We start from the raw sequence: 18662 nt of genomic DNA on the forward strand, positions 1-18662 counted from the left end.
ACTCTTGTTAATGAGTGGTGATAAGGCAGTGCTGCAACCATTAAGAGCCCTGCAGAGAGCAAGATAAGGCTGAACCTTTGTGTTTGAAAGCTTTCTTTTTTCGTCAAATAACTTCATTTGTCATGGTGCAATTTAAAGGCTGCAGTAATGCCAAGTGAAGAGCTTGGTTTTGGCACCTCTCTCTTCTGAGTCATTCTGCAGTTGAGTAAGTTCCTCTGTGAAAGCCCTGCTGCTTGGAAGGAGGCAGGGAGTACAGGGGTGTCCTGTGTTGGGGTGCAGCACTGTTATAGGCCTTCTAGCCTGAACCTGGGAAAACCCAGGGAATAAAAGGCAGTGCCTCAACACTTGTCTCTGGTGCTTGCTGCTTTGTCTCCAGTTAAAAGGGTTTTTTTTGGGGTGGTCTGAGAATAGCCAGGACATGGTTATTTAAGTGAAGTGAAGGATTGCATGTGTGCTCTGCCAAAGCCTTTTAGGTTGTATGTGAGCTCACTGTCTCACAGGAATTGAGAGGAGAGGGTAAAATAGCTTTTATCTACTGTCATCTGGATTTATCTTCTAAAGGTCTGTAGTTCTGTGTGTGACTCTTGAGGGTTACTGGAGACAAAACCAGAACTTTTTGCTTATCCTGTAGGAGATGTGGCATTTTGCCCTGAACATGGTGATGAAGAGAAAAAATGTCTCTTCAGTTCTGGAAAAGAATTCAGAGTTCATCTCTTTGAAAAGTAAGAGAAGACCCAGGTTACATAAGATTTTCTTGGCTTTTGCAGTGTATGTTGTTTTCCAGGAACTTCTGAAACAGCAAGGCTGTGCCAGGAAGAGGAAAGAATGTGTTACCACCAGGTGGCTTCCTGACTGTGAGAGGAAGAGTCTCTGAAGAGACAAGGATAGGAAGGAAGGGCTGCAGGCTGCTGATTGCTCAAGCGTGGGTGGAGCTGCAGTGTAAAATAGAATTATCCAGGGAGTGGAAAGGGTATTCTCTGTAAGAGTATACACGAGCTGAGTGCAATTCCTGTTACTGCTGATCAGACCTATGGGCAGACTGACCCACAATCAGTTTGTTTGCAAGGGTAGTCTTGAAGGAATTGTTTAGCTGCTGCCCACATTTGAGAAACAAATTATCTCTGTTTTCTCAGTTGGTAGTGTGATTCTGACAGCACAGTCGAAAGTGTGATTGGGAATGGATTAATGGATAATGCTTAAAAGTGGTCTTGGGCACAGTGTCTCTGAGTTGGCATCAGTATTGTACATCTGAGTAGAGCCTTCAGTTTGATGCAATATGTTAAAAAGTGGATTTTTCATTTCAAAAGCAGGAAATAACCAAATGCTGGTAAATGGTGTTATAGTTTCCAGTTCAAAGGGGCACAATTGAGCTGCTTTGTGTATGTTTTCCATCTAACCTTTCTTGCAGTATATGGTTTAAATGACTCTCCAGCACAGTAGTGAATGAGTAGTCCAGTTGGTTCTTGTTTACATGTCACTCAGATTCTGGCCAAAGGCAAGTTTCAAAATGTTATGCTTTTTTGAAATACCTGACTTGCCTACTTGCACCTTGGGAACACTTTTGGTTATCCTTGTTTCTCATCTGCCTGTTGTCCTATTCACTCAGCCATTTAGTTCAGTGAGCTGAAGAAGGTTAAAACTTTGCCTTCAATTTGGGCAGTGCTGATTCTCTGTAGAACTCTGGGCATGCTCAATCACCCTAACTTCTGAGGTGGTTTGATCACCATGGTGTGCTTTACAATAGTTTTCAGTGAGATACTTTAAAGTATCTTGCACATAGTCTTTAAAGCAAAAAGATTTAATTTGATTTTTCATTTCACTACTATTTTACTTAGTTGCAAATTGGTTGTCTCGGTAATTGCACCTGTCAATGCAGTGGCTGATGGCTTTGTTTATTCTGCAGACACATCATACTTTACTGGATTTTTGCTAAAGGAACTTAATGTATCTGGTTTGGTCGCTTCTAGTGAAAATTATGAGTTGCTTGTCTTAGCTGAATTAAGTTTTGGATTTACCTACATTGATTTTATGTGATTTTCTTTTTCTTCTGATAAACTCTATTTTGCTTGTGGATAGTTTGCTTAGATGTTTATGTAAATAACTTCACAAAAATAGAACAGTTTCTTGAAACTGAACATTTTATAAAAACACGAGAGCAAAGTTTGTCTTCAAAGGTGAGACTAATGCATGATAGTGAAAAATCCACTTAATCAAGAATCCATTACAATTTAATTAAGAAGGTAATTAAAATGAAAGGCAGACAGTCTGAAGAGGTCACCCTATTTACAAATTCAATATCACAATATTAGCATTCTAATACCTTCAGTTTGTATACAGAGAGTAGAATATGTCTTTCCAATTATTTTTTCCACCCTGTTTTCTGTAGAAAAAGTTTCCAAAGATCCAGCTGTCTACTGTGTAATTTACCTTGATTACTGCAAATTATACCAGCTGTCTTTATCTGTCTCCCGGCATCCCTGGAACATTTGGAATGAAAAGGATGAAAGATGCATCAATTACATGCACTGTGCAGCTTAATGGCATACAAGTTTGATTACTGACTCTTTTCCTCTCATTTTTTCATCTGAAGTTCACTGGGTTAAGATCTATGGTTAATCTGGGTCAATAGTCCGTTTATATTGGTGGGGTTTTTAATAGTATTTTTAAAGTTGTGCTTTGATCCAAATGTTCACTTTAGATGTTCTTAGGCTATTCAGAGTCCATGGTGAGTAGTCATTGTGCTGTCACTTATTAAGCAACATCTGGAAATCTATGTAGCACTGCTTTGTCCAGCTGTAACTCCATGTATTAGTGGCAGTTTTGGTTGCTTAAACTGTGTTTAAACTCCAAAATACGGTGTATAATAATTTCTGCTGAGTCAGAAGTGTCTAACATAATTTGAGTAATTTTTACAGAATGACATGAATGATGCTTGCAGCCCCTTTTGACTTTGCTTTCTCCCACTCTCCTCAGCAAGCAGAGTAAATCCAGAGCAACCTCACTTGCCCTGAGTGAGCTTAGTGCAAGCAGCCCATGAGCCCAGCAGTATTTAAAACCTACACATCTGTTTTCTTGTGTGACTGTAAGAGGGTTCCATTTTTGCTTCTTGCCTGTGATGCCCATTTAGTTCATGGGAGGTGCTGCATTTCCTGTAGAAAAGGATTCCTTTTTCAAAGTGTTTTTTCAGTTGTTGGGATTTAGTTGTCAGTGTGTGTAAGGTTTGGCAATGGGGAAGCAACCTCAGCCCTTTCTACAGGATAAACAAATCATTTAGGTTGGAAAAGACCTCTAAGATCGAATTCAGCTATTAACAAAACTGCCAAGTAGTCCATGTCCCTAAGAGCCATGTCTGTGTGTCTTTTAAATATGTCTAGGAATGGTGACTAAACCACTTCCACGGGCATCTTGCTCCAATGCTTGATAACGCTTTCAGGGAACAAGTATTTCCTAATATCCGATTTAAACTTCCCTGGTGCAACTTGTGCATTTCCTCTTGTGGTGCTGCTTGTTATGTGGGGGAAGAAACTGATATATCCACCTTACTGCAACGACCTTTCAGGTAGTTGCAGAGCTGTGAGGCCCCCCTGACACAAGCAGGGTTGAATGCCTTTTCAGTAATGAGGAAGAGCTGCCCTTGGATTATGCAGAGGTCATTTTAGTTTGATTATTGAAATTAGGTGTTAAGATGCCTGAGCACTGGAGAAAGGGAATAAAATATTAGAACAAGTAACTCTTGCTTCCTTTGGGTGAATATAATTCAGAAATGTTTATACAACCATACGAATTAGTGGAAGGTTTGTATGTTGTCAGATTTATTGCTTATGGAAAGTAAGCAAATGGACCATTAATCTACCTTGATTCAGATGGGCTTAAACAGGGTAAAGATTCACAGAACAAACTGTATCTAATCAGAGAAGATGCTAATATAGTGAGCATTGACACTGAGAAGTTACAAGGAGTCAAGCATGACTACTGTATGGGATTGGTGCTACTACATGGTTAAATAGGGAGTAACCTCAAAATGCATTAAATATTCTGACATCTTCATCCACATACAGAGAGGTTCAGTGTGCAGGCAGACATTTTATAGCAAGTCATTGGGACAAGGATAACTCCCACTTGTATGCTTCTGGATGGGATTGTCAGTTAAGTACCATGTGCTTCTTGAGTATTCATGAAGAATCAAATTGAAATACTTTTTTAAAAAAAAGTAGTTTATAAAATTCATAAATACTTTGGAATAAATATCCTTCAAATAATTTTGTAAGAGTGACTCATGGGGAGCATTGTTCCATTATTATTGTCTCAAATTACAGGCAATATTTGGTTTACTTGCACAGTAGTGCTTCTGGCTAAGTTTTTTAAGAATGTGGTTGATTAGTACATCTAATTAATTTTTTTTTTTTTTTTAATTTTAGCTAGCTGGTGTGGCCTTCCTTGCCGCTGGTCTGTGGGCATGGAGTGAAAAGGTAAGGATAGAAATGACTGGTCTTTCTTCAGTGGCTGCCCCCTCCTGCTCCAGTAAAACTACTTCTTCAGGAAGCAGCAAAGGTTCACTGTACCATCTGAGCTCAGGACCATGTTCAGATAATCTAAACTGAGAGTAGTTGGAATTTGCTTCTTGTCCCTGATCAGGAGTTAAGCTGTGACCTTTGATATTCAGAGCTATTTTATAAACTTGTAAGAGTAGGATGCTCGGGAGAATTTAGCCTTTATAGACAGGTTCTCTTTCAAAAGCATGTTTTCTAAAATATGTGTTTCTCTATCCACCTCCTTTTATTACAAACAAATATTTGTGAGGAGTATGAGCTCTTTATATTTAAAAAAGCACCATTAAATCTGAATGTGCATCTTTGAAATACTTCAGGAAGGTGGTCTCAGTCTGTTGGCCATCTGTTGTCCCCTTTATTCCCCATGGAGTGCTTAAGTGATTGTATTCCCAGGTAGAGGAACAAAATTGGGGAACACGATGTAGCCAAATAACTTTATTTTTAGCATAGGTCTCTTGTAGCTAGGAAACTTCCTCATTTGAAAGAAGTTGTGTGGACATGTACTCAGTTCTCCTGTAACAAGAGAAGAGGATGATACAAGTATGGAAATGGATGGTTCAACCCCTTGAATGGATGTAAAAGCATGGATTTAATTAATTCAAGCAGTAGGAAAAGTGACCTTTACTAGATTTACTGATCTGCATCTCAATGAGGAGTGGAGGGCAGGTGCCCTCACTGCTTGGTTGTGCTGCTAAGTGGTAAGACTTCAATTACCATCATATGTTTGATTTTTCTTAATTGAAGTGGTTATACACAGCAGCTATCCACATACAGAGAGGTTCTGAGATTCTGCTGCTTTTTGGAAGTGAGTTTTACAATGATCTTAATTCTGAGGTATTTGTTCTCCTCCTCCCTCGTCCCTGCTCCCTGTGTGTGTGCACACATTCTTGTAACTAGGTAAGTGCTGGCATTGCTGTATAGTAAGCAACCTATCTCGACACACAAATGCATTTACCACCTATTTTGTTGTTACAAAAGAATTTTCTTCCCTTTGAGGATGTTAAACTTGTCTTGAACTTGTGTTCTCTGATGTTCAGGCATCCTTCTGTTTTGTAGACATAAGATCTGTGTGGTTGGAGACCAGTATCTCCATCACAACTTATCTCCATTTGCCAAATTGGCATTATGATACACTGATGTTACCAGAAGGCAAAGACAGATTCTTTCTGTCTTTTATTTTTTAGATTTTTGCCTGAGCTCTTTCTGCTCTCTTATCTTGCAAATAAGTGCTTCAAAGCCTTTCCTGTGGTTTTGAACTTCTGAATGGCTCACAAAATCTCTTCATTATTTTTTACGTCAGTTGTTCTGTGCTATGTTTTCAGTCTTTCATAGTAGTGCTGTTCTTCAGCCAATAGTGCCTGTATTTTAGAGATAAACATCTTGGTGAACAATAGATGGGAAGTAAGAGAAAAACATTGCAGAAACTGTGCTGCAGTGGTAAACCCAGAGATACACCAGAGGTGGTGGGAGAGTTCTGAACATCCTGTTTCTTACCACAACATGAAGTACTTTAGGTACATTTAATATGTCTGGTTTTGTCTCTTTTCTTTTTGCATTAGGACTACACTTCAGATTATTTCCTCAGCACTTCTCTGGCTATAAATCTTGTGATTCTATTTTAGCTAATTGTATATTGAAATGAGACTGCTGGTTTGTGAGAATTGTTGAAAATACTTCTTTGAGTCAAATCCAGTCTCTCTAACTGGTGTATCTAATTGGCTAATCCTTGTGATTTTGTACCTGGCTTTAGTTATTCTGAACAGTCATGTAAAAATTAACTTACATAAAATTTTAAGAGTCAATATCTGTCACACCAGATGCTGCAAAAATCACCAAGAGTGAATTATTGTAAACTGTTGGTAGAAACAAGATGAATAACAGTGAGCCCTCTTATCACAAAAACAGTTTTTGTTGTTAAAATGGTTTCAAAAAGGACATAAAGGAAGATCTTGGAAACTAGAGGCTAGTCAGCCTAACTTCATTCTAGCAAGTCCGTGGCTAATAGCAAATGGAGAGGGAGCAGTCAGTCTTCAAATCAAGACTGTTGTTTAGAGGGACTTCAAGAGCATGGAGAACTCATTGGTTCTGCGTGACTGAAAGAAAGACCTAGTGTGAGTTTTGTTACGGGATGTTCTGACCCTGACTTAGAGTATCAGACTTCATTCTTGTGTCGCTGTAGGAAATCTGTTTTGTAAAGGGTAGCCTGTTCTTTGAGGAGTTTGTACACCAGGTGCAGAGGGCACAGGCAGAAGTGCCTTCAGGGAAATGGGTATGATGGGATCAGAGTTTCCTGAATTAATTCACTTGTGCCCTTACTTCAGGATTTTTAACATCTTTTCTTAAGCAAAATCTCCTTAACCTTCTTTTAAAAAGTGTATTGTAAACATTAAGTGTGAACACGAAGAAACTCTTGTGAACTGGTGACATCTGAGCTTGAATAATAAAGCCCAGTTCCTGCCAACTTTTATTCATAACATGCTTTGATCAGAGGAAGTTTTCTTCCAAAAGATGTTGCTTGAGCAAGTGAGATTGTCTGAAAAGAAAAAGCTTGAGTTTGGGTGTGGGATGGGAAGGAGATGGCTGGCAATAATTAGGAAGGTTTCAACATCCTGGTCACACAGTGTTTGGTTTCACAGCATGATGGTTCTACAAAGACACTGCATTAGCATCTAATCTAGGCATGTGTTTGACTGTGGGATCTGAGCCAAGGTTTGATTAGGTGGGACTCTCATAATTAACCAGGTAGACTAAGTTTGTTAGTTAGCTGTGAGGTCTTAGAGATTTTAGGAATGGAAATGACTGGTAACATGTTGTCAACAAACTAGGTCCATTTTCTAATAGCCTATTTCAGCTCTTAGTCACCAGCTGTTGCAAGGCAATTCCAAGTTCTGCAGTTCAATTATTTTTTTTCTTTTCATCCCATCAGCCAGTTTTGATAAAAACACCACTGTCTTGCTGTTGCCAGATTAACAGCTCTGACAGAATCTGTTATGAAACACAAAGTGCAAGAAGATGAAGTCCTGTGTATCACTGTAGTATTGTTAAACAGTTTATTTAAAAATAAAAAGATTTTATTTTTGTTAAGTAAGCAGTTGAATAGGAAGTGATATGATTTTTCCAAGGTGTTGTCTTAGGATGTGTATCCTTTGCACTTAACTCCTGTGCAGGTATGTGGGTAGCAAGATGAGAATTGACATTCTCTTGACAGAATTAGGCTGCTTATTGCAAGTCTGATGTTGTTCTTTTACAGTGAACATGGTTAGCTTGAGAATATACTTTATAAAGAAAAAAAATTGTAAATATGTGATGATGGGATATTGTACTGTATTGATTCTTGTTATTTCTTTGTTTTGAAAGTGGAAGTATTTCCTTATTCAGAATGATCTGTGTATTGTTGCTGGGTGGGTGTATGATGAACATTCAGTCTACTGCAAGGCTGCCTGGGTGTCCCTACAAACCATTCTCATAAAGAGTTTCAGTTGTTTGTCCCTTCTGCACATTCTGTCTTATTCTTGCAGGATTCTTGAGAATCCTGTAATATGTATTTGATGGAATTCTAATGGTAGCTGGTGTAATAATTCTTTAAAACCTAATCAGAAATTATAAGGAAGGATTTCACTGTGTTAGCAGTACGTTCACATAGACTTAGAAATCTATGCAAACAGGCTTAATAGCAAAGATTATTTTCAAAATAAGTGGTTTCTGGATAGTTAACAAAGAAAATACCACTTCTGAATTAGGCAAATTGCAAACGTAGGGAATAGATAACTCCTTTTGGTGTAAGAATTTTTATCAGGGGTGAAAGGGGAGTGTTTAGACTATACTTTCCTATTTTTGAAAGAGTTTGGTGGACCACTATATGGCATTAGAAGGGTTGTAACTAAAATGAGAGGAAAAATCTGTGTCCCTTGAAAACCAAAACAAGATTATTCTCCTTAAAATGTCATCCATGAGGTGCTTTGTTCTTACAATATCTCTCCCTTTCTGCCAGACATTAGGACTGAAAAAAATGGTTTTCTAATTTTTTTTTTTTACACCATGATATTGGATATTGGAGACCTGATGATTGATGCATTTCAAGTTAATACAAAACATTAATTCTTTTGCCTTGAAACTAAATGAACATTCAGTGATCGTATTGAGCTTTTGGCACCATCTTGTGGAATTCTGTTTGGTAAATAGACCTAGGAGGATGTAATCTGAGAAACTGACTATTTAAAAGAATTGTTAGCTATAACTTTAATGCTTCCTGTGCTGGGGTCAAGAAAACTGGTGTTGTCAATAACCATTTTACAACAGGAATTTTTCTGTGTGTGTCAGTGTGGGCAAGTTCAAGGGTTTGCAAACAGTTCATTTGGTATCACGTGGAAATCATCCAGAAGGAATGCTAAGTGAATAACATGCTTATAGTGGTCACATTCTGTTCTGTTTTTTTTTTTTCCAGGGTGTATTGTCTGATCTGACAAAGGTGACTGGTCTTCATGGTCTGGACCCAGTGGTGCTTGTCCTAGTGGTGGGAATAGTGATGTTTACTTTGGGGTTTGCTGGTTGTGTAGGAGCACTGAGAGAAAACATCTGCCTTCTGAAGTTTGTAAGTAACATCATTATATGAGTGAATCACTGTCTGTGGGAAGGCTGCAGTTGATGAAGGACTGGGAGCAAACCCAGATAATTGCTTTATAGAATTTAGTTTGTTGCAAAGCGTATGGTGAACTTGCTGCCATGACAAACCTCTGAGTAATGGTATTGAAATCAGTGGTGGTTCCAGCCTATGTATTTTCCTCTTTGGGGAACATGTTCTTCCTTCTCTTTTTTATTTGTTCTGCTCTGCAGTGATGTTATAGTATGTATACCAGAATCTAACATTGTGATGTTAGGGAACATGCTTCGTGAGTTAGGAATTACTGAGATAATATAGTATAGTGGAATAAAATCCCTTAAAAACTTTTAAGTTTTTAAGGGTGTTGGGTGTGCAAAACTGTGGGACTTCAGTGACTGATGTGAAATTTCTTAAATGGTTATTTTTATACTGAGGCTTTTTCTTTGCTTTAAATCTGAAAACAGCTAAGCTGGACAAAAAAAAATTTTAAAAAAGTAATTATAAAATTAGAAACAATCCAAGAGGAAATATCAAGACTACTTTAGCCCTGTGTTTTACACATTCTCATTTATTAATGTTTTCACTGCTGTGCATAATGACTCTGTCTGATGCTCTTTGTGCTGTCAAGTTCAGGTGACCAAAAGAAGAGGGTAGTTCTGCCTCTTGGTGGTTTCTTTACCTTTTGTGCTCATTTGAGAATCTGTGCTCTCACACTGTCTATACTGAGTCAAAATTTGAATCTAATTCCTTTGTCTGTTTCTAGTGGTATAGGGATGCATTCAAAATGAATTAATATTTTCTAATTGAGGACTTTTTTCGTTTTGCAGTTCTGTGGAACAATAGTGTTTATATTCCTGTTGGAGATGGCAGTAGCAGTTATGGCTTTCCTATTCCAGGACTGGGTGAGGGACAGGGTAAAAGAATTCTTTGAGAATAACATTAAATCCTACCGAGATGACATTGACCTCCAGAACATCATTGATTCACTGCAGAGAATTGTAAGTTCATATCCTGTCACATCTTTGATGCCTTCTAGGAGAATATGTAGATTTAAAGGTTTTAATTTTTGTTACAGTGATAATATTTTGTAGCTAATAGTACTGTGTTACAGATGTGCTGGTTTTCTTCCTTCTGTACTGAAAGCCGCAGGGAGGAAAGACATCCTGAGATCCAGGGTTGTTCTGATGTCCATTGTGGAAGCTCTCTCAGGCATCCATCTGCCTTTGATCTTCTTCATTTTCTCACCTTTTCCTTGCTCCCTGAGAAAAAATATTCCCTTAAAATTTTTTTGCAATGGAACTGATTGTATCTGACAATTACATCTAAAGTGATAATTTTTATGATTTTGCTTGACATGCTGACAGCTATTTCCAGGAGCAGTATTCCAGATGTATTGCTTTGATTTCTCAGAGCCCTGTTAGTGATTGCTCGTTCCTTTTTTACTCTGCTGTTGTCATTGATTCTGCACAGACTTAGGGATGGTGAAGATTTATAAGCAAACGTTTACTATTTGGATTATTTTAGAGATAATTTATCCACTGACCAAACTTTCTGGAATGATATTTATTTCTTGCAGAACCATTGCTGTGGTGCCCAAGGTCCAGAAGACTGGGACTTCAACATATACTTTGACTGCAAGAGTGAAAGCAAAAGTCGTGAGAAGTGCGGAGTTCCTTTTTCCTGTTGTATACCTGATCCTGCTGTAAGTTGTTTCCTGGCTTTGTTATTGCTCAGAGAGTCTAAAGTTATGACAGGAAGTACTTCCTGAATAAGGTGTTGAAGGGCTTTAAGAGGTGTGCTAAATGACCAAAAATTACTCTTGCACAGACAAACCGTTTTGTGTTTGTTCCATCCTTTTTAGAGTCCAAATGTGGCAACCTGTTAGACAGCTGAAAATGTATTGTCACCAGGAATTCAAGCTGTTTTAGTATGGTTTGGATCTGAGGTAGTGGTGGCTGAGATTATTTTTATTCCTTGGGTCCCTGGCCTTTGTTACCTGGCTTGTAAGGACCTGAAAGCATTGTCTAAGCAGTGTGTTTGCCCCCGTTATGATAAATGTTGCAGCACCCCTCTGCCAGACAAGCAGCAGTAACTCCATTTGCTGGTTGTTTGTCAGTAACTAGTAAAGTGCTCATGTGAGAAGTTTAAAGCTTCTGAGTCAGTCCTTGGTTTTGGCAAGCTTTAGGTGCTTATAGGTTAGATTTGTTTATTGAACTTTATGAAACTTTGTGAGCCTTATAGCAGATGCTAAAATGTGGAGGTAGAAGCTAACATAGTGCTTTATGGTGTTGGTGGGAATAGTTACAGCTCAAAATCCATCCAGCAATCCTTGTGCTGAGCAGATAGCCATTGGTAAGTTCTATTTAATACCTGGTAGGCTTCTGATTGTATTGGAAATCAGCCAAGGAAAGACAGTCCGGGACATATTCCATGTTCAGATTCTCCAGTAATTATCTTCTAATTTCGTTTGGAGCAGTACTGTTCAACTGCAATTTTTTCTGTTGCTGGTGTTGTATTTAAGGAGGCAAAAGGATGCTTAAATCTGTTTAATCTGAGATTCTATTGCTAATATTTTAGCATAACTCCTTCTGCATTTTGTAAATGGAGATGTTTCACTGTGTGCTGGCAGTGCAGTTTTTATGTTAAAAAGTTACTACTTGAATGCCAAGTGATAAAAGCAGCTGAGATTTCTGGTGCAGGATATCATCTTGCTAATACACACCTTTGCTTTGTCATTAATTTTCTTGTATTCTGCTAGGATTTTGCTCATTTTTTGCTAAAAAAGCTTCCTAAAATAGTCAACTCTGATAGTCCTGATATGTTTATAAATATAAAAGATAGAAAAACCTGCTGCAAACAGAAGTGAGTAAAATTCAATTGATTTATTTAAAATCTCTTTTTCTTTACAGCAAAAAGTTGTGAATACACAGTGTGGGTATGATATCAGAAAGAAGGTAAGGTGCTGTCTGTCATGTTCAGTGCCTGCACAGACAAAACTATAAAAATGGTGGGATTGCTGATGAATATTGGCTTAAAATTCTAGGAACTAATAGACTGTGCTACATGGTACTACAACTAGAACAAGGTAGACATTGTCCTTTGTTTAAAGTAAGCTTGTACTGTGGGAGAGTAGAGGAAAAAAATGATGAAACAGGTGAAGGGAATTGTGTGTTTCCAGAAGGGGTAGGACTTGGATTTCAAGTGTGTGTGTGTATTTTAATTATTAGTTCTAATCATCTAACTACTGATCTATTATCTGCTAACTTGACCACCATTTATCTGCTAGTTTATTATCGCTACAGTGAGATACAGAACACTTTATAGTGTTCTGATAACAGGATTTTCAGGAAGATATGAATATCAATGTCTGACATTCCCTGATTCAGACATGTATTTTGAAGGGTGGTTAAAAACTTTATTGCAAAAATGACAGAACATTAGCTTAGCTAGTTCATGTGATTGATCATATAATAAACTTGAGCAGAAAAGTAATATTCTTATTCTTCCTTTCTACATTCAGAGCAAAAGTGAATGGGATGATCAGATTTTTGTCAAAGGATGTATTCATGCACTTGAAGCTTGGTTACCCCGAAATATCTACATTGTTGCAGGTGTCTTCATAGCTATCTCACTGCTCCAGGTTAGTTGTTACTATGATTCTTTGAAAAACAGTTCATGTTTGCAGACACAGACCTGCTGAAGGTAAAAGTAGGTAGTTATGAACAGAGGTAAAATTAATATTTTGAATGTGGATTTTTTAGGTATGAGAAGAATATGGCACAAACACCAATTATAATGAAAGTTGCTCAAAGCAGTGAAGGTCATTATAAAAATACAGTGCAGTAAATAATAGTGTGTGATAATTGTGATACATATTGTAATATTAGTATAGTCATATGTTAATACATGATTATTATATAAAATATTGCTTGTGCTTCAATGTTATGAAGGAGGGGGAACCTGCTATTTGTCTGCTCCAGTAGATCTGAATTCCAGCTTTCTACCACAAACCTGAAATCACTAAGATGCAGCCTTGTCCTTCATGCTAAGATTATCTCAGCCAGCTGCAAGTGGGTGTACCATGCTGCTCAGAAAGGTTGAGAATTCAAGGGCAGGGAAATAGGTGAACAGGCTGAAAATGTGATGTTAGCAGAACCAGATGAAAGAGTTGTGACTTCTGTTACCTTGTCAGTGCTTGGACATCAAAGAGAGAGCTAAGTAAAGGATGTTAGATTGCTTCTTTCAAGGTGGATCCTGCTTTCATTCTGGCAGTTGTTTGCACTCTACCTTAATTTCTATGCTGTGAAATTCTTTTACTTCAGTGGGAAATAATAAACTTGCTAATCTGCTACAAAAAGGATTTTTCATGTAATTGACAATAGTTGAGCATAGAGTGCTAGCGAAATACATTTCTCCAGCCCTGGTGATACTGCCCTCTGTAGCTTAGGGTTTGATATTATTTTTATCACCATCGAATGGTAGTGCTTCCATGGGTTTGAGAAATGCTATGCTAAGAACAGCACCTCTTGCTAGGAAGATGTTCAAGACCAGAAGTTTAATCTTTTGGCAGGATTCTGACTGACAATAACCTGACAGTGTTGTTCTTTGTTCATGTCCCAAGTCTCTGTGAGACCACTTTCAGTTACTTGTATTTTCCAGTTGGGTCTTCCTTGTGCATTTCATGGTGGGACTGAGAATTAGATATAACCTGACTACTTTTAAAGGAAATCTTTTGTCTTTTTCAAAACTTCACCCCAGTTTTATATTATTTCTAAGAATGATTGAGGAAATTTGCTGAGTCATGAATTAATCCTCAGTTTGTAAAGGAAGATTTCCCTGAGAACTGGTATGAATGTTAAAATTTAAAATTTAGATGTCTCTGAATAATCTGGGACTTCTCTTACTGCTGCCTGTGACAAGAATTTCATTTTAGTATAGGTAGTTGTACATTCTGTCTGTATTTTAAAAAATTGATCTGAAAGCTGACTGGATTGTTAATCAAAGTTGTGGAACGAACGAAAATGTCTGATTTGTAGCTTTAGCAATAGGTAAGCATGGGTGTTTATGACACTCAAAGTTGGCTAAGTGGATTTCTTCTAGCTCTAAGGCATCTGAAAGCTTATTATTTTGAATGCTCCAGAAGTTTTACATGAAAGCATCTTTCTCACAGGTTTTATTACCTGCAAGATTCTGTTGCCTTTATTACCTTTTAGTAATAGCTATGCTTTGATGGATGATCCTGGCTATGAAATGATATCTCAACCTGCAAACAAACATCTTGCAGACTGGTGCATTACAAGTGTTTCATCTCACAAATGGTATGTTTTTTATCTTTTTAGATTTTTGGGATTTTCCTAGCCAGGACATTGATTGCTGATATTGAAGCTGTAAAGGCAAGTAATGCCTTCTGAATACAAAAGCAGACACATGTTGCAAAACAGTATATTTTAAGATTATCGATTGGACACAAGATGGAAGAAATGCACGGACCATGAAATGTTCTTGTTGTTAAAAGCCTTATGTGGATTTTTTCCTGGCTCATGCTTTTTGTTAGAAGCTCTTACAAAAACATAAATCACCAAACACACAGTATCTGCCTATTTTCTAACAAGACAACTCAATGCGCCAGTGCTGATCTCTGAGGAAGAAATGGAATTTCCAAGTTATTGGCCGAACAGATTTTAAAGACTGTAGCAGGGAGACATGAAACTGCTGTAAACCCTTTCCTTGGACGATTGCTACGAAGATTTTGTCTTCACTCCTGTCATCTGTCTTAAAATGTAATCTTTTCAAATGTTGCTTGCTGATTTCTTCAGAATCTTGAAATCACATTAATCTCTACAGTAGACTTATCCAGTCATTTTTGGCAAGATACCCAGCAACCATAATTGGAAATTGGGGAAAAAGAAAATCACAAACTGTCTAGATCTCCAATTGAATTTCAGTTGTGCAAACCCCACACTCCTTTGAAAAACACAAGCCAGTTCCCAGGATGGGAAAAATCTGACTGTGTAGTATTGTTACAAATCTCCATTTCAGGCAAGAGGGTGTAAAGCCCTGATGCTGTTTCCTGTCTGAGAAAAACGTAAATATTTTTTTTTATAGAAGAAAAACCTCTTTAAAAATGCTATCCTCAATGATCAGTAATATCTTTTAAAAGTCTGCATAAACTTTATGCTGTCTGCATAAACTTCAAAATGCAGCCTGTTTCAGTAGGTAGCAAACATGCTGTGCTAGCTGTTGATGGCTTTTGTTATTCCTCTAGTTCCTCTCACAGCTGCTATGTTGATCTTCTTAATTACCACTACTAGGACTGTTGAAAGACTTACAAATTCAGTGCTAATTCTTACTAAAATAAGTTTTTAAATAAGGAAGTACAGATTTAGTGGAAGATTAAAAGTTGAATCTTTAAGTCTTTGATAAAGCTGTTAAATCTTCAGTTCTGCCTGGTTCATGGTTCAAATGTGAATCAAAGTACAGTGAACCAGAATTATTTCTTTGCAGTAATTTTCTACATGAAACTGAACTACTCTTTTTTTATGTCAGGGTTTTTATTTTAATCAAGAGAAAATGAAACTCTGCTTCCAGTCCTCCCTTTGTGGGGGTTTAGTAGATTGATCTGTAGCTCAGTAAGAGTTCCAATCTTTTCTAGAACACTTTGGTGTTGTATCCTTAGTTTTAAGGTACATGTATGTGGCTGAAAAGTTCTTGGAAGTAGCTATAGCTGTCAGTTTTTCTGTGGGCCATGTGACTAACATCGTTTACTGCTTCCAGTGACACCAGATTTTTCAGGGAGAGCAGGTTTATTTACAGTGCCTAACACAGTGTAAATTTTAGAAAAGTATATATTTTTATAATGATATTTTACTATATGTAGTGTGCCTGAAGGATTTAATACTTGTATTTCTAAAGTATATGGTTTTCTTTGAAAGCCAAAATTTAAATATATTATGTCCATTCTTTTCTATTATGCATGTATTAACAAACATTTCACTGGCAAAAGTTGATCAACAGTAAGAATCTTTGTGTCTGGATTGTCCAGACATCCTTCTAGCTTTTAATCTGTGAAGCACTTCAGACGGTGCTCATGTGTACTTCAGCTTGCATAGTTCTTTTTCTGGCCAGTCATTGAGACACAACAGGAAAAGGAAGCTTGTCTAAGGATGGCTGATTTCCTTACAGTAGCAGACGATAGTCTGCTATTAACTCATCTGAAAACCTGAAAGTAAAATGGCTAGAAGTGCACTGTGACTTTTAAACTTTGGTGTACAACAAGAAAATAATAGCAGTAGATCACTGAGGGGAGAGCAAGAGGCATTTCTTCTGTAAAGCCTTGAATTCGAGGTCTGTATTACTTGTTTGTTGAATCTAATCCATCAGGAGCAGCCAGAAGTGTGTGATTGTACTATGACTTTGCAAGCAGCAGAGCAGTGTCCAGCAAACTTTGCTTTAAATTCTGGTGCTTGAAACTCCGCAATGCCTTGTCAACCAACTTACTTGGTTATGTGTAATAATCTGATATATGTAAAATTGGAGAAGGATTTGTAACTTTTTTATTCATGACCTGTTTGTGAATTTTGATTCATAATATATTGCATTGAAAATGACAGCTAAGGAGTACATTTCCCTTTGCCAGTTTTTGACCCAGACAGCTCCTAATGCTAGGAAGGAATTCCTGCAGTTTGGGGAAAGTCATCCTGGTGTCAAGGATGGCTGTGGAGTTCATGCACTGAAATTAGCTGCTGACAAGAGCCAGCATTGCGGATTAGGATTCTAGGGTCTGCAAATCTTGCCAAGTTGCCTGAAGACAAATTAATACTTGTTCTTTTTGAAGTACTGTTTGTATGCAAAATGGAATTTAATTGAACTGTTGTCTTCTCAAAGTTTGTTGTTGATGGCGTTGGCCATATTAACACCAGCTTTGTATCAGTGCTTCACTTATTTGGAACTGAATTGGAAAGAAGTTCAACTTGTTGAGGTTCACTTCCTTTTTTGCCACTGTGGATAAACTTCTCTGTGCTTATTCAGTATCATTTTTTAAATCCTGGAGCTGTATGTTGTTTTGACCCTATATGTTTTGACATACCCCCATAACATGGCTAGTGTAATTTCAGACTTGTAATGGGAGTACTTTCTACTTAGTTTTATTTAGCACCTTCTCTGTGGATCTGCAGTGACTTCATGGCTAAAGATTTAGGTTATGCTCTAAAAAAGTCTTGTCTTCAAAAACAGCTGGGTGTGAGCCTGCCTCTAAAGCCTCAAAGCAAAAGTAATTCAGCGATCTCACAAAGAGGTTTGATACATTGTTGATGTTGAGATTTCAGTGGTTGCATTTTGAACAACTTCACAAACACTACCATGGAACCAAGGTTTTTAATGAAGATCTCAAATGAGGTCAGACTTGAAGAACTGGACTGAAAGAAGGAAACATAAATGTGATCACTTTTATTTCTCAGAAATGAGCACAATTTATTTCCGTTAAGCAGTGTATGTGTTTGTCAGTCTGTTTGACAGTGCAACTGCTTCTTTATTGCTATTAATAGACCTGCATTTGGATGTAGTTTCCCTGTACATGAAGAGGAGGATGAATATAAACGCTGAAAACAGTGCAGTGACCAAAGGACCTTTGGTCGCCTTGTGAAACTCTGAATGTTTCTTCCCAAGAGGTCTTTAGCTTTGGTGACCTCATGCAGTGCCATGTGGATAGACTTGTGCTTCCAGTCCATTGAGCTTGCTGTGGCCATTGATTTAATTGTAGAATTGCCTTGGGTTTTGTCTCCCCATTCCATCTTTCCCACTTTATTCTCCTTACTGCTTGTACATTGCCATGCAGCTTGAACATTGTTCAGCCATTGGAAGGGGGGCTTCTATCTCCTCTTCTGAGATGGCTTTTCTGAGTGACTTTCAATATATTTTTTCTCAAGCCTTAAATTTGATTAAATAAAATTAAATATTTTCTACTCTTGGAGTTCGATTGCTAAGATTTGTTGCTTCCAGTCACTAGTATTTTGTTCTCTAAGGTTTAGAATGGCTACTGAGACTGCAGTTTGTGGATAACTCAGAAATGGTAAAGGTCCAGGGCTGCTTGTTCGTATATTTTGCTGAAACTAATTCTTGATATTTTTTCTTTTCAGTTTGGGCTGTTGAATAATAGATAAGACTGATGCTTTTCTGTGCATTGTTAGTGGAAAGCCATGAGCAAGTGAAGAGCTGCAGAGTGGCGTAGAGTAACTGTTAAATTTCTGGACATCAAAGAAATGAACAAGAGAAAAGAAAAACAGCAGTTTTATGTGCAAAACCTGCTTGTGTGTTACTCACCAAGTGACTTGTCTGGGGTGGTTTTGTGGAATTCCCTTTCTCAAGAGTACTCCTGAGAGTTTGATGGTGAGTGTAGTGGGGTAAATAGTGTTACTAGGTTTTGTAAGTGGGAAAGCTTTTGCAGGAACAAAGTTGTCATGTTTGTTTGCAGACATAAGCCAGTGGTACTCAAATTGTTTGTGAACATGAGGTCT

The 18662-nt window shown here is 37.7% G+C and overlaps 1 protein-coding gene across 2 annotated transcripts in view; it reads left to right on the forward strand.

The window, feature by feature from the left end:
- TSPAN14 (tetraspanin 14) overlaps window positions 1-18110 on the forward strand; it is a 36170-nt gene extending 18060 nt beyond the window's left edge. For both annotated transcript variants that reach the window (XM_085064084.1, XM_085064083.1), the window contains exons 3-9: window positions 4419-4469; window positions 8995-9141; window positions 9978-10148; window positions 10727-10852; window positions 12060-12104; window positions 12671-12790; window positions 14490-18110. In XM_085064084.1, coding sequence (XP_084920210.1) covers window positions 4419-4469; window positions 8995-9141; window positions 9978-10148; window positions 10727-10852; window positions 12060-12104; window positions 12671-12790; window positions 14490-14561 — 732 coding nt within the window. In that variant the 3' untranslated portion in view covers window positions 14562-18110. The remainder of the gene's footprint in view (window positions 1-4418; window positions 4470-8994; window positions 9142-9977; window positions 10149-10726; window positions 10853-12059; window positions 12105-12670; window positions 12791-14489) is intronic.
- The last annotated feature ends 552 nt before the right edge of the window (window positions 18111-18662 follow it).

The sequence above is a fragment of the Lichenostomus cassidix genome, chromosome 6 (assembly GCF_008360975.1).
Source record: "Lichenostomus cassidix isolate B80296 chromosome 6, HeHo_3.0, whole genome shotgun sequence".
Lineage (NCBI taxonomy): Eukaryota > Metazoa > Chordata > Aves > Passeriformes > Meliphagidae > Lichenostomus > Lichenostomus cassidix.